Here is a 13344-nt window from a genome sequence, read left to right on the forward strand (position 1 = left end):
GGGGGGGGCGAGGCGGGGCGGTGGACGCGGCGTCAGTCAAAGATGGAGGCGGTGACTGAGGGGAGCTGGGAGTCGCTGCCGGTGGCGCTGAGCCCGGGCGTGCTGCAGGCGCTGCGGGAGCTCGGCTTCGCCCGCATGACCCCGGTGCAGGTGAGGGGCGCTCCCCGCCGGGCCGCGGCTGCCCCGGGGAAGGGGGAGCGGGGCCTGAGGAGGGCGGGCGGTGGCGGTGGCCGTGGGCTCGGTCACAGCCCCGAGGCCGCAGGTCGGGGCGGTCGCTGGATTCTGTAGCAGCGAGGGAAGTCGCAGCCTTTGGCTTTCCCATCCCCGGCTCTCCCTAGGTAATGTTTACAGAGAGCTTTGCTGTCCCTTGGCGGCGTTTAGCCTCTGTGAGATTTACTTCCACCATAGCCAATTCATGTGACGTTTCTCTCTTTTTTTTTTTTTTTTTCTTAGTCTGCAACTATTCCGCTCTTCATGAATAACAAAGATGTTGCTGCAGAAGCGGTGGGTGCTTTTCCTTGGGCAAGCTCGTTGCTTTTCTTGGTTTGTCTCTGGAGCTGAGGGAGGGCTGACTCTGTTTCCCTTCTCACAGGTAACAGGCAGTGGCAAAACCTTAGCATTTGTAATCCCCATACTGGAAATTCTTCTCAGACGGGAAGAAAAATTAAAGAAAATGCAGGTAAGATTAAGTTATTCAGTTCTGAGTCTGTTTTTATGATGTGCCAATAAGATTTGACGACTTCAGGAAAAGTACCGGTAAGGAAAATTGCATACACACAAAGTGGCTGTGTGCTCAGCGCTTTTGGATAGCAGCAACAATAAACTGTTTAACACTTGACAATAAGTATTGGGGTGCTTTCTTTGCACTTAGATATAGCTTTTTATTTGACACAATCAAAACGGGTTTCTGAACTGTTAGAAAAGTGTCTCAAAATATCAAATACGATGATGTACTGCAAACGAATCTTTGTATGCTTTTTAGCATCCATTGATGTTGAATGCGTTTAGCATACAGAGAACTTGCGCTGTTATTTGCTATTAAATATCATTATTAGATACTGCTTTTTGAGCAGAGGTATTTTGCACATCAGTATAATACCTCTTTCATAGATATTTTCTGTTATTTTGTATACTTTATTGTATTTCTATGGAAATGTTTTGCCTAAAGCTGGGATCACGAACATGGCTCATATTCGCTTAGCCTGCAAGGGAGAATTTTGCCCAAGTCTTTGTTCTAGTCTGTTATTTTCCATAAATTCCTTTTGTTTTTCGTGTGCAGGTTGGAGCTATAATTATCACACCAACGAGAGAATTAGCTGTTCAAATTGATGAGGTGCTATCGCGTTTCACAAAACACTTCCCCAGGTTTAGGTGAGTCAACTTCAGGTTTGTCACGACCATAGGTCCTTTTTCTTGGCCTTCGGTCATTCCTAAACTAGCAAAACTTAAAGACGACCTAAATCTTCCTGTTTTACTGTTTCAGTCAGATTCTTTTAATTGGTGGCAGGAATCCCATGGAAGATGTTGAAAAATTTAAAGAACACGGGTGAGTTGATTGTCAATGATTTTTATCAATGCCTCGCAGCTGTGGTTTTCTCCTTGTCCTTTGGGTTTTCAGATTAGGGCTTTGGTCCTGCCAGTGCTAAAATGTGATGGTCCTGCATGAGCGCGTTAGGGTGTACGCTGAGGAAATTGTGGATTCTTTCCCTTGAGTGAGATACGCCATAACGAGACAATAGGAAAGGATCATACGTGAAGCGAGTACTGTTTACATGCTGTTTGGGTGAAGAACGGCGTACAGCGTGGTGAGCTGAAAACCGTCTTCGCTGAATGTTTCAGTTCCTTCTTTCTTGTAAGCGTCGCACTAGCAGTAGGCTCTAGTGAGGTTGAGACCGTGCTGGTGAATAATTTTCTGAAGCTGTTTGGTGCCGATACCGCTGATGAAGTTTTGAAGCAATCGTATTTGCCGCTGGCTTCTGCACGGAGGTACCAAATACTTCTGCTAGCTGATAGCTGCTTTCCACAGTTGCTGATTATATTCTAAACTTCTGTTACCACAACTGGCGTGGTTTCACCTGAGCATTTTTCTCCCATTAACGTGGTGTCTGAAAGGCACTGAAATGTGAATACAGTTCAAAGTGACAAAATGAAATTGTTTTATTGAAGAATGCAGTCAACTTGCGTGCAGGTTTGTGCTGTGATGGTAATGGTAGCAGCTCCCCCAAAATTGCTGTCTCTCTTGTTCACAAACAGTGGGAACATCATTGTAGCTACACCAGGCCGCCTGGAGGATCTGTTCAGAAGAAAAGCGGATGGGCTGGATCTAGCAAGTTGTGTGAAGTCTCTTGATGTGTTGGTATTAGATGAAGCAGACAGACTTCTAGATATGGGCTTTGAAGCAAGGTATTTAAATAATAAATTCTAGTATTACTTCTGAAGTTTTAAATGAGTTTGTACATGATGGATGTGAATGAGTGTGGACTACAATGATCTCTAAAATGAGATTTGTTCTGTTTCGTTCTTTCATCTCTCTTTGCTCCGTAGACTACATAAAGCAATTGCTAAGGGGGAAGAGAATCAGGAAAGAGTGGATCCTTGATGAATACAGAGTTCAAAATTTCTGTTTTTTCTGATGTATATTAGCACATGCTATGTTAATGCTTGATTAAGTATCATTACTTACACATCAGAATGGCTTAAAACACTTCAACAAATAAGCTTTGATGTCCCTTTTCTCTTTCTCTCAAAGTTAAGCTAATTAGTTCGATAGAAGATTGGCATTTTACAAACAAAATAGTTTTTATTATCAACTCTTACTTCCAGCGATTAAACTTCTTTCTGAGGGAAGCCTTGGGACAGTTATGTTTTTACGTGTGCTTACTTGCAGTTTAAATGCCATTCTGGACTTCTTGCCCAAGCAGAGACGGACAGGTCTGTTCTCAGCAACTCAGACTCAGGAGGTGGAGAACCTGGTGAGAGCAGGTCTCCGGAATCCTGTCCGCATCTCGGTGAAAGAGAAGGGAGTGGCAGCAAGCAACACACAGAAAACTCCGACGCGCCTGGAGAACTATTACATGGTGCGAACCTCTGGGCTTCCTGATAGTTTCTTGTTCCCTCTCCTTTTCCCCTGGTTCCATCAATAAGTTTGTAAGTCTTGGCCAGTTAGGATGACGTTGATAGAGGAACCAGAAGTCTCAAAGACATAAAGTTCTTGCAGGTTCCCCAAAGATCAGTAACCAAGCGAAGGAGAAGGATCTAAATTAGCAGCCCTGTTGTTTCCTGCTCCGTGGGTTTTGTTTGGCTGGCCAGGAGCTGTTGTCACCCCGAACGGGCTGCAGTGCGGTGGCTCCTTGACCTGCTTGTACTGAGCGGGTGTGGGAGGAGAGTTCGGCCATTTCAGAAGAGTGGCTGAGGGATGCTCGAGATACTACTGCAGGAGAGGTGTCGTGGCTGGGGGTGGGAAGGCTGGGAGCTGAAGTGTTTGTTTTTACTTAAAACAGGATACGTAAAAGAGTAATATTCCACACGATGAACTGTGGTACAAATGATGGGTATTAAGAAATGATGCCCATAGGCGTTTATCAGTGCACGATGAATGGAGGAAACCGGCAGATCACTTTGTATCAACTCCATTTTCTTTTTTTTTTTTCCCTTTTGCACTGTATAGATCTGCAAAGCAGATGAAAAATTTAATCAGTTGGTGCATTTTCTTCGACAGCACAAACAGGAAAAACATCTGGTCTTTTTCAGGTAATTCTGTTTGTGTTTCATTGTGAAAACAGTGTGGTGTTTTATTACTTAAATTCCAAAACTGTGTTGACAAGGGCACAATTATTTTAAAAGTGGTTCATTTTAATAGCTGTCTTGTAGAATATGCTGCCTAAAAAGAGATTGATCGTTGCTTCATGTCAGGATTGTGTTGAATTTTATTAAGCAAAACATAAATGTTACATGCATTTTTAAAGTAAGATGATTGTATGTCAATTATAAAAATGATGTACGTATTTGAAATAAAAATAGGCAATAGTGTATATTTTTGAAAGGTCTCGGACGACTCTAGCTTCACTGTCTAAACCAGATTAAAAACGCAGCATAATCTGCTTTTACGTCCGTCTTTATCACAACAGCACGTGTGCCTGTGTGGAATACTATGGGAAGGCTTTGGAATCCTTAATCAAACAAGTGAAAATAATGAGCATTCACGGGAAAATGAAACACAAGCGTAACAAGATTTTTACTGAGTTTCGGAAGCTCCCAGGGTAAGAACACCTGAATAGGCTAAGCCAGCCAAAAGTAAAAATAGTAAGGGGGGGGGGTAATTTTGTCTGACAATACTTTTCTGCCACTTGAGTGTGGAAGCGTGGCGTTGCGCCGAGGAGAAGGATGCTAGTAGCTGGTTCTGAATGTATTTCTAAGAACACAAACTACGCTTAGGTACTCCAAGTATGGTCACAAACAAAGTGAAAATGTGACTGGAGCACGCCCAGCCTAATTTACATAATCCGTGTGGCAGCCTGGATGGTGCCGGGCCACGGATTTAGGGTATCCTGCAGCCCGGGACCCTCCGCCGTCTGCGGTACTCGCTGGCCAAACTTGCGCACTACGAAGCCCGTTGTTATTGCAGCTATCTGTGCTACTCTTCGAACCGGGCGCGCTGTACTGTCGCGTGCCACAACCACACATCAGCCTTGCTGTACAAACGTACCCTCGGTAGGGAACTGGTAGTGAAAATGACCTTTTCCTGGTTGCTAACCGGAGTGGAAACCCAGGAACTGTTTTAGTAGTATATGAACAGGAATGTGGCAACGCGGCGCTGTAACTTACCCGCAGAAAAGTATCCTTTGTCAGCTTTGCAGGATGTTGAGAGACTCTTGCCTCGTTAGCTGTCGTTTTTTATGGCATGGGACCTGAGTTTTAGCATTTTTTATTGTAAGAAAAATAATTACCAGCAGACTGGAAAAACAACTGTTCAAAATAGCATGCTAAAATTGTCAGTCTCTTAAGTCTTTTATTAAAATGTTTATAGTATTCTGTTCAGCTGGGGGGGATGCCGTGGTGATTTAAGAATAGAACTTGTAATAGGGAATTGATTTTTTTCTCAGTGATATGTTGGCTGTAATATAAATCACATTCCTTTTCATAACGTTACGTAGAATTTTAGTTGGTGAAGGCAGCAACTATCTTACATTATTTGGTCTCTTTTCGAAAAATAAATGTTTTAAAATGTTCTGTTCCTTTTTCTCCAATGTAGATGCAGAATACGCAGCTGGGGGGAAGCCTGGCTCTTCTCAAATGACAGGTTAATGAAAATACACTTCTTCTTCTTCCTAGTGGCATTTTAGTTTGCACCGACGTGATGGCCCGTGGCATAGACATTCCAGAAGTACACTGGGTTTTACAGTACGACCCACCTAGCAGCGCAAGGTACAACTTCAGATCTTAAGAACCTTTACTCTGCTCGTGGTCATGTTATTATAGTGTTCAGATATAAATTGAGAACACACAACTGCAGAAAACGCATTTAATCGCTGCCTGGAAGTTAGTGAACGCGTGAAATAACGCCTGAACAAGGGAGGTGGGAACACCGCAGTTTTTTTGTAACTGATGTGAATTGAAATGACTTTGTGTTGTACGTGCGTAAGTCAAATGGGTGGACGCGGCTTCTGTTTGTGCAAAGAGGCACTCGGGTGTGAGAGTATCAAAGAAATCACAAGAGGTGAGACGCTAGGGTGAATGGGGACGGAGATGAGAGCGGGGACAGAGCTCTTCCGGGAATGGTACATTGAAAGTTCCCGCGAAAGGCGCTTTTCCATGTATTCTAACTTCCGATGTCATATTTCTCCCTACAACTTGCTTAAAGTCCATCCCCAAAACAGATGCCCCTTGTTTTAGCATACAGTCCTAACAATGGAGTGGGACTGCTACGTGTCCTGCATTTTACTGATTCCTGCCGGTTTAATTCAAAAGTACATAGCACTGTATTTTCCATTCCATCAGATTTCCCCTTTTGCTGTCTAATACTTCAAAGTCAGGCTGAGCATCTCGTGGTAAGGTAGCTCTGTGTTGTGTTGTTTCAGTGCCTTTGTGCATCGCTGCGGTCGCACGGCACGGATTGGCAACGTAGGCAGCGCGCTTGTATTTTTGCTTCCCATGGAAGAATCTTACATTAACTTTCTCTCAATCAACCAGAAGGTCAGTAGACTTTTATTCTACCGCAGAGCAGGAAAGGGCAAGGGGCCAGGCTTACTGATAGGAGTTTTGAAATCGGAGTTTGTAGAACTTAAGGTCATATGCGTAGAGAATGTTCTAGCAGAGGTGCATAGTTAAAAAAAAGAGACGAGCTGCTTATTAATCACCAAATGCAATTATCTGTTAGAACACGATTGCTCCCAGTGTCGCCTACCAAGTCTGTAATAGGAATCTGTGATGCACTGAGTAAGGAAAGGCGTTTCATTTCTAAGGGTGCGTAGACGGAGCGTTTCCAGAAGGGCAGCGCTGGCTTACGCTCCCACCCCAGCCCTGCCGCCACCGGTTCGCACACTGCACCCTCTGTGCTCTTCGCTTGTAACTGATCGTTTCCCGTGCCTGGTCCTGCGTTTGTGGGATTGTCTACGTTCTCCGGAGGCCTGCTGATGAGAACGTGCCTTGCTAAGGCACGAGATGAAGACGTTGCCTCTCTCGAGCCGCAGCGTGCGAACTCCTCTGCGGGGCTAGGACAACTGCCTGTGGGGCTGAACGGTGAACTACCGTGTCGCAGCGACCGAGCGGGAGGGGGAAAGGGGCTCACAGCTGACTGAAGATTAACTGGGGAAGAAGCGGGTGTTTGAAGTTTCGCAGCGCATTTTAAATCATTGTGCTGAACTTTCCCTTTGGTTTCGTATTTCTTTTCTGGTTTTCAGTGTCCCATGCAGGAGATGAAACCACAGACAAACGTGTTGGATCTTCTTCCAAAACTGCAGTCTATGGCCCTAGCTGACAGGGCGGTGTTTGAGAAAGGGATGAAAGCATTTGTGTCCTACGTCCAGGCTTACGCCAAACACGAATGTAATCTGATCTTCCGAATAAAAGGTGATTCCCAGCAGGGGCTGGTATCTTTTACTGCTCCTTTCAGAAGACAGTATTCGGTTTGGCAAAAAACATAGTGTTATTGTCCACAAGCTTCAACTGCTGATTCCTGTTCTCAAAGTTACTTTCTGCCACATCAGATTCTGACAAAAATCCTGGTTTTTTTCAAGCAACTTGTTTCTCATTGTTTTCAAGAGAAAACATTTAATTACTAAGTTTGACCAAAACTGATGTAAGCATAAATAAAAACGACTCAGTATTGTTGTTAGTATTAAGTATAGAATGAAAACAATACAATAAGATAATGTTCTTTTCTGTGACTTGCTAAGTTAAATTAACTTTTTATCCAGCAGGAAACTGACTTTATCATCTTTATTTTAACAGATCTGGATTTTGCTAGCCTTGCCAAAGGCTTTGCATTGTTAAAAATGCCAAAGATGCCTGAACTAAGAGGAAAATGTTTTCCGGACTTTACTCCAGTCACTGTTAATACAGACTCCATTTCATTTAAGGATAAAAATAGAGAAAAACAGAGGCAAAAGCAATTAGAACAACAAAGAAAAGAAAGACAGGAAAATGGAGGGAAAAAGAAATTCATAAAGAACAAAGCCTGGTCAAAGCAGAAAGCCAAGAGGGAGAAGAAGAAGAAAATAACAGCTAAAAGGAAGCGTGAAGAGGTAAACTGTGCCCCTTCCATTAAACTGCATGTGATGACTGTCGCAGAGGTGCATGCTTGCAAATGGCAGAGCCGTGGGATTTTGGTTTGATGGAATTGACGACTATAAATTAACTACTTAGGACCTTGACAGGCAAAGCTTAAAAAAAATTCTAGAGACGCTTTTTAAAGCTTTTTTTTAATGTTTTTTTTTTCCTGAATTCTCAGCAAGTGTAACTGGCAGTTAGACAGTTTCCAGGGTAGACATTGAGTATTATTTTGTGCTGGGAAACTCCTGGTGAAATCTGAGTTGTAAACTTCTCTTGTGTTCAGCTGTATAGAATGAAAGTCTTTTGGTGTTGTGTTTGATTTGTTATTTTTCAACTGTCAACAGGGCTCTGATATTGAAGATGAGGATATGGAAGAGTTGCTGAATGACACAAGACTCTTGAAGAGATTAAAAAAAGGAAAAATTAGTGAAGAAGAGTTTGAGAAGAGACTAACAGGCAGCCAGAGTAGACTCAAAGCAGAAACTGTTGCTGACTTAGAGTCTGAAGGTTGACAGTTATTCTAACCACACTTTTACATTAAAATACTGCCTATTTCAATAAAACTGTATTTTTATAACGAAATAATGACACAGAGAAAAGAATTGATCTAATTGCCTCATAAAGAGACCTGGCGTCCCTTAAGACATATAAACAAGCCTGCAGTTAAGAACAAAGCTCAAAGCACCGCTCTTGCATGGCGTGGCAGGAGCTGCAGATCTCCGTTAGCAGCCTTGTGCGTTTTCTCATTTTGTTTTTTTTTCAGGTACGTACCACAGACTAGTAAATAACAGCATACCTCAGAATGAGCTTGAATACACCATATGGTATTTTATTTCACGATATCAAAATACTCCACCCATCTTTAAAATAATTTATTTTAGGTCTTTAGAAGCCGTAGTAACTTTTGGATTTTTTTTTAACAGTGGTCCACCCAGATGTAATGTTTTGCTTTAAGAACTCAAGAAGGCTGATTATTACATTAATCCTTATAATGTCTCTTACCACATCCATGTAACTTGTATCATCTTCCAAGTTCTTACAGCTGTGACAGTCATTGAAGAAGATGATACATCCTGTACACCAAGTCCCCTGTTACAGATAGAGTTTAATAAGTTCATCGCTGACAGCTGATGGAGTTAACACACCGAGGTCTGTAAACAGTAACGTAATCAGCGATGGTGATGTGTAGTCAATCCAGGGATGCTCCTCTGTTAGATTCTGACTTGTTTTCAGAGTGTCTGCTTTATACTAGAAGGCAACAGAGACCATTAGTTATTACACAACTGCAAGTTAAAACCTCTTCTGGGTCTCGAGCATGTTTGTGGTAAAACTGAAGGAAGTCAGTTGCTTTAAAATGAGGCACAGGCTGCTCCCACCTTGGTCTCAGCTGTTTTATCTTCTTTATAAAGTACAATTTGTAGTTCTGAAGTGTATTGATTTAACTGTTTCTTGCCCTCAGCTGCTCCTGTGCCCCAAAGGAACCGCTTTAGGAACTAAATATTAGTATTATGACAAATTATGGCTGTTTGACATGTGACTGTAACATGGAGCAACTCTGTATTACGTAAAGTAAGCTATAGTAGAGAGATCCAGATAAATGAAGGCACGCTTAGACGAAAGTTCCTCACAGACACGTAAGTGTGCATCTTGGCTGGCTAAGAAGTAATTTGAATTTCTCTTACCTTAAACTTATCTGGGACGTCCTGCTGATTCAGAGGGAAAAGTCTTACAAACTTGAAACTTTCTGCTACCACATAAAATGGCTTATTCTGAGCTTTGGCGCACACAGCAATTTGATTAGTGCCAATCTGTGGAGACAGATGGAAAACAACATGCAGAGTCAGTGCTAGCGTGACATAATATTGCCCAGTTTCCAACGCTAAATAGACGTTTACTGGGTAACGTCCAAATAGAAAAGATTTTTCAGAAAGCTTTGAATTATTCAAAGAAACCAAACTTTAAAAGTCTAGAGTTTACAGAATGATGTAATAAACTCGCTACCTATTACCTTGTTAATAATGCCTCCGCTTTCAACTACACCTTCAGCACCAACTAACACCAGGTCCACTTTCTCCATAATGTAGCTGTTCAAAGGGGGGAAAAAAAAAATCCAGGTCTTACTCGGTAATATGACAAATGACTCGCTGAGCAGAACAGAAAATAGTAATTTAAACAGTCTTTCACTGTTCTGAACTGGTTTCATCTACCTACGTAAGTCCACATGGTGTTACACATCCTTGGAGTGAGCCTTCATCTGCTTCCCTAGCAGGATTATTAAGTAACCGTATCTTCTCCAGCCACACCTGACCTTGGTAATTGTGTAAATGCTGGAAGAAGTTGAAATCTGGCTAGGAATGATGCTCAGTTACAGGAAGATGGGTGTCTGTGATAAGATACTACCTACACAGTGAGTGTAACTGCACCATGATAACCCTGGGCAAATACACAGGATGCTCCTCATCTAATCTTCCTTTCTTTACATCCCTCTAATGTGTTTTGTTAATTGAAAATACAGATCTAAAAAGAAAACCACCAACTAAGTGATTTGGATAGACTTAAGGTGTTAAACAGAACTTGTGGACTTGTCCGCTCAAGCCGCTACCTTCCCTAGCTGAGAGGTGCCTTGGTAAGCAGACTGTATGGATTATCTCGGAGGCAGTCTCTCAGGCATTTTGCACTTATGCAAGAATTGAGGTTCAGATTTATTATAGTTCTTTCTTTTCTCACGTTTTGGACTTACAAATAGCTTAAGAAACCCCAAAATGATAACATGTATGCAAATTAGGAAAATAAAGGCAGCCTTTTTGCATAGCACCTCTGTTTTTGGGGGGTTTTTTGCAGATATCCGCAAGGTCTACACCTAGGTCTGACTCCATTTTTCCTTCTAACATGCAAACATCAAATACTTGTTTTGTAGCAGGCGTATTCTCCTCGTGCACCTAAAGGTGTAACTTGTTTAGCTTGTTTGATGACTGTGACAAACTAAGTAACAACCTCTGTAGTTTGAACAAGCTTGAAACATACATATAACACTATCAAAATAAAATTGTGATGAACAATATTAAGATTTAATGATCAGGCTTACCCAACTGCAGCATCCAGAATCACAGTCACTGGAATGTTCAGCTTCCTCAAGGCTTTTGCCATCTTTTGCCTATTAAAAAAACACGTTTGAAGCTTAAAGGTCTTTTCTTTAAAGACAATGCTAGAAAAATACTGTCTGAAAGACCGAAACCCATGACCGCCCGTGTTCCCTTGCCTGTAGTTTTGGTTCATGATGTACCCTCTAATAGAAAATAAGTTCTTGTGTAGAAATGGAAACAAACAGGTAACAACAAACCCAACAAAAGTAAAGTCAGTTTGTGTTACCAGTCAGGAATTACAGCTACAGAAGGATGAGTCAGTGAACTCTTATTAAGATGAGAGATTACCTAAACTGTCTCAGCTTTTCCATCAACAGGGTGTAAGAAACAAGAAATAAAGGATGGGGTGCATTGCTAGAAGTTATTTCAGCGAAGCTGGAAAATCATATGTACTTTACTTAACATCCTTGAGTCTAGTGAAAGGCTGGCTAGCAACATGTATTACCCAGTATGTAGGATTTATTCCTTTGCTTATACAACTGTATGCTCTCAAGAGGGAAAGTTTGCTCTCTTGCTACCAGTAATACACTTTATTTGGCATCTTCAAACAACGTTGTCAGCTAAATGTTTTACTTTGCTAGGCTTAACATAATACTGATTATTTTAGCTTACTTTTGAAACAGACAACTAGAAATCAATTGTCTCCCATTTCCCCAGGAAAATGTAGGTTGCCTGGCACTGGCTGAAAGTTTGTAACCTTTTGAGGAAAACCTAGGTAACACTGTTATTGGAATATTTAGTATTGGAAATGACTTCCTAATATTGTTTGGTTTTGTTTTTTTTTTTTTACTGGTCCAGAATAATGTGATATTATTAGTGACGGTTACCATTTAAAATGCTGCAAAGAAACCTAGCAGCTTTTCTTAAGGTATGACAGATTTGATGCTAGCTGTAACTTACCCTGTTAACCAAGATAAAACACAAATTAATGAGTACTTACCCTGCTTGATCTGGCTGTGATTCAGTAACATAAACACTGAATCGCTTCTTTGACTCAACAGCTGCTTCTAACACTCTGAGGACCACTCTTGAGTAGGCGTGTGTCAATATTCGCTGTCAAAAACAAATAATCAGACATAAATTTCTGCTAAGTTTTGGGAAACCTTTGCTTTTGTTAAAGGTGTCATGGCTTTTACTTCACACAACTGTCCATCGACATTAAATAATAACGTACGTCACTTGTATTCTACCAATCATAGGATAGCTGGGCTTTACGTGGCCTGCCGTGATGTGGCCAAGGGGTGATGATCTACTACTTTAAATGGAAACTCGAAGTTGTGGCTCCTCAGCACCTCTTGGAAGTAGACCACAAGTTGAATTTGGATTGCATGGAAACTGAAGTAGAGGAGGGGAGATGAGTCACAACAACATAAAGCGATGGGTGATGTTACGCTTATGTACTTGCAGAAGCCACCATCGGACAACGCTGTCGTGAGTTAATGAACTTCGCTCCCCTCCCCTTCTGTTTTTCCATTACTGCAAGCAGCAGAGCACCAGAACGAGAGTGACGCTGCCTCGGCCCACTTACGGCACCATCTCTGATGAAAGGATGACACAGCTTGGCGATTTTGTTCCTCGAGAGAGAGACTTTCGTGAGGAAGATCTCCCCGCGCTCGATCATGATTTCTTTGCACTTGGAGTAGTCCTGGAAAACACAGCGATGCCTGCGGTGAGGCTGGAGGGTCCCCGGCAGGCAGCGTGGCTGAGCGGGGGGCAGCCACCCCTACCGAGTACTCCAGGGAGGTGAGGCTGATGAAGCGCAGGAAGAGCTCCCCGGCGGAGGAGACGGCCACCGAGGAGTCCACCCGAGAAAGGGTGCTGATGGCGGCCAGCAGGCTGCTCCTCAGGCCCTGGATGGTCTCTCCTGCGGGGAGGCAGAGGGGCGCGGTCAGGGCAGGGCCGGGCCTCACCGACACGGGCCTCGCCGTGGGAAGACCCGGGGCAGAGGGGGGACCCCGTCCCGCCCGCGGCTGAGGGGGGACCCGAGCCCACCTCGGTCCTGCTTGAGGAAGCCCAGCAGCGCCCGGATGGCGGCCACGGCCGAGGCGACGTCGGGGTCGTCCCTCAGCTGCGCCCTGAAGGTCTCGATCAAGTCTGCAAGGCAACGCGGCGCGTCAGTCCCGGCCCGGCCCGGCGCCGCGCCCCGCCGCCCGCCGCCCGCCCCCCGCTCCCTCACCCTCCGTGCTCATGGCCGCTCCGCTCCCCGCCCGGCCGCCGCACAGCCCGTCTCGCCTGGGCGTGACGCCGTTCGCCTGACGCGACCCGTTTGGATGACGTAGCGCCGTGCTTTGGCGTCACCTCCAGGCGCCGGGAGCAGCCGGTACCTCCGACCGGCGCTATGAGCGCGGGTGAGGCGGCGGGGGCTCGGCGAGCGCTGCGGCGGGGCGGGGGGAGCAGCCGGCGGGGCCGGGCCCCAGCGCGCCTCAGCCCG

General features: G+C 44.0%; 3 protein-coding genes across 4 annotated transcripts in view; 2 read left to right on the forward strand and 1 right to left on the reverse strand.

Moving 5' to 3' along the window:
• DDX55 (DEAD-box helicase 55) lies at positions 1-12478 on the forward strand. 2 transcript variants are annotated; one of them, XR_015704150.1, is made up of 15 exons: positions 14-150; positions 454-504; positions 593-679; positions 1280-1371; positions 1484-1546; positions 2254-2403; positions 2888-3077; positions 3668-3750; positions 4128-4259; positions 5332-5424; positions 6078-6192; positions 6900-7068; positions 7450-7742; positions 8115-8533; positions 12113-12478. XR_015704150.1 is itself a non-coding variant. In XM_009472995.2 (14 exons), exons 1-14 carry the CDS (start codon positions 43-45, stop codon positions 8280-8282), a joined length of 1794 nt encoding a protein of 597 aa, XP_009471270.2. In that variant the 5' UTR covers positions 1-42; the 3' UTR covers positions 8283-8445. The 2 variants fall into 2 exon arrangements, 1 of the variants encoding a protein (XP_009471270.2); XM_009472995.2 differs by lacking the exon at positions 12113-12478 and having other exon boundaries at positions 1-150; positions 8115-8445.
• On the reverse strand, positions 8574-13242 carry EIF2B1 (eukaryotic translation initiation factor 2B subunit alpha). Its single transcript, XM_087754919.1, has 9 exons — positions 13090-13242; positions 12906-13007; positions 12641-12777; positions 12442-12558; positions 11854-11966; positions 10856-10924; positions 9779-9854; positions 9453-9578; positions 8574-9018 (listed from the first exon to the last, which is right to left on the reverse strand). Exons 1-9 carry the CDS (start codon positions 13100-13102, stop codon positions 8863-8865), a joined length of 909 nt encoding a protein of 302 aa, XP_087611045.1. The 5' UTR covers positions 13103-13242; the 3' UTR covers positions 8574-8862.
• The window catches only part of GTF2H3 (general transcription factor IIH subunit 3), a 5726-nt gene continuing 5492 nt past the window's right edge, over positions 13111-13344 (forward strand). Inside the window, exon 1 of the mRNA XM_087754918.1 lies at positions 13111-13261. Within this exon, the coding sequence (XP_087611044.1) occupies positions 13252-13261 (10 nt within the window). The 5' untranslated portion in view covers positions 13111-13251. The remainder of the gene's footprint in view (positions 13262-13344) is intronic.

This window comes from Nipponia nippon, unplaced genomic scaffold, assembly GCF_047370975.1.
Source record: "Nipponia nippon isolate SJK-2023a ecotype South Korea unplaced genomic scaffold, ASM4737097v1 scaffold_18, whole genome shotgun sequence".
Classification (NCBI taxonomy): Eukaryota; Metazoa; Chordata; class Aves; order Pelecaniformes; family Threskiornithidae; genus Nipponia; species Nipponia nippon.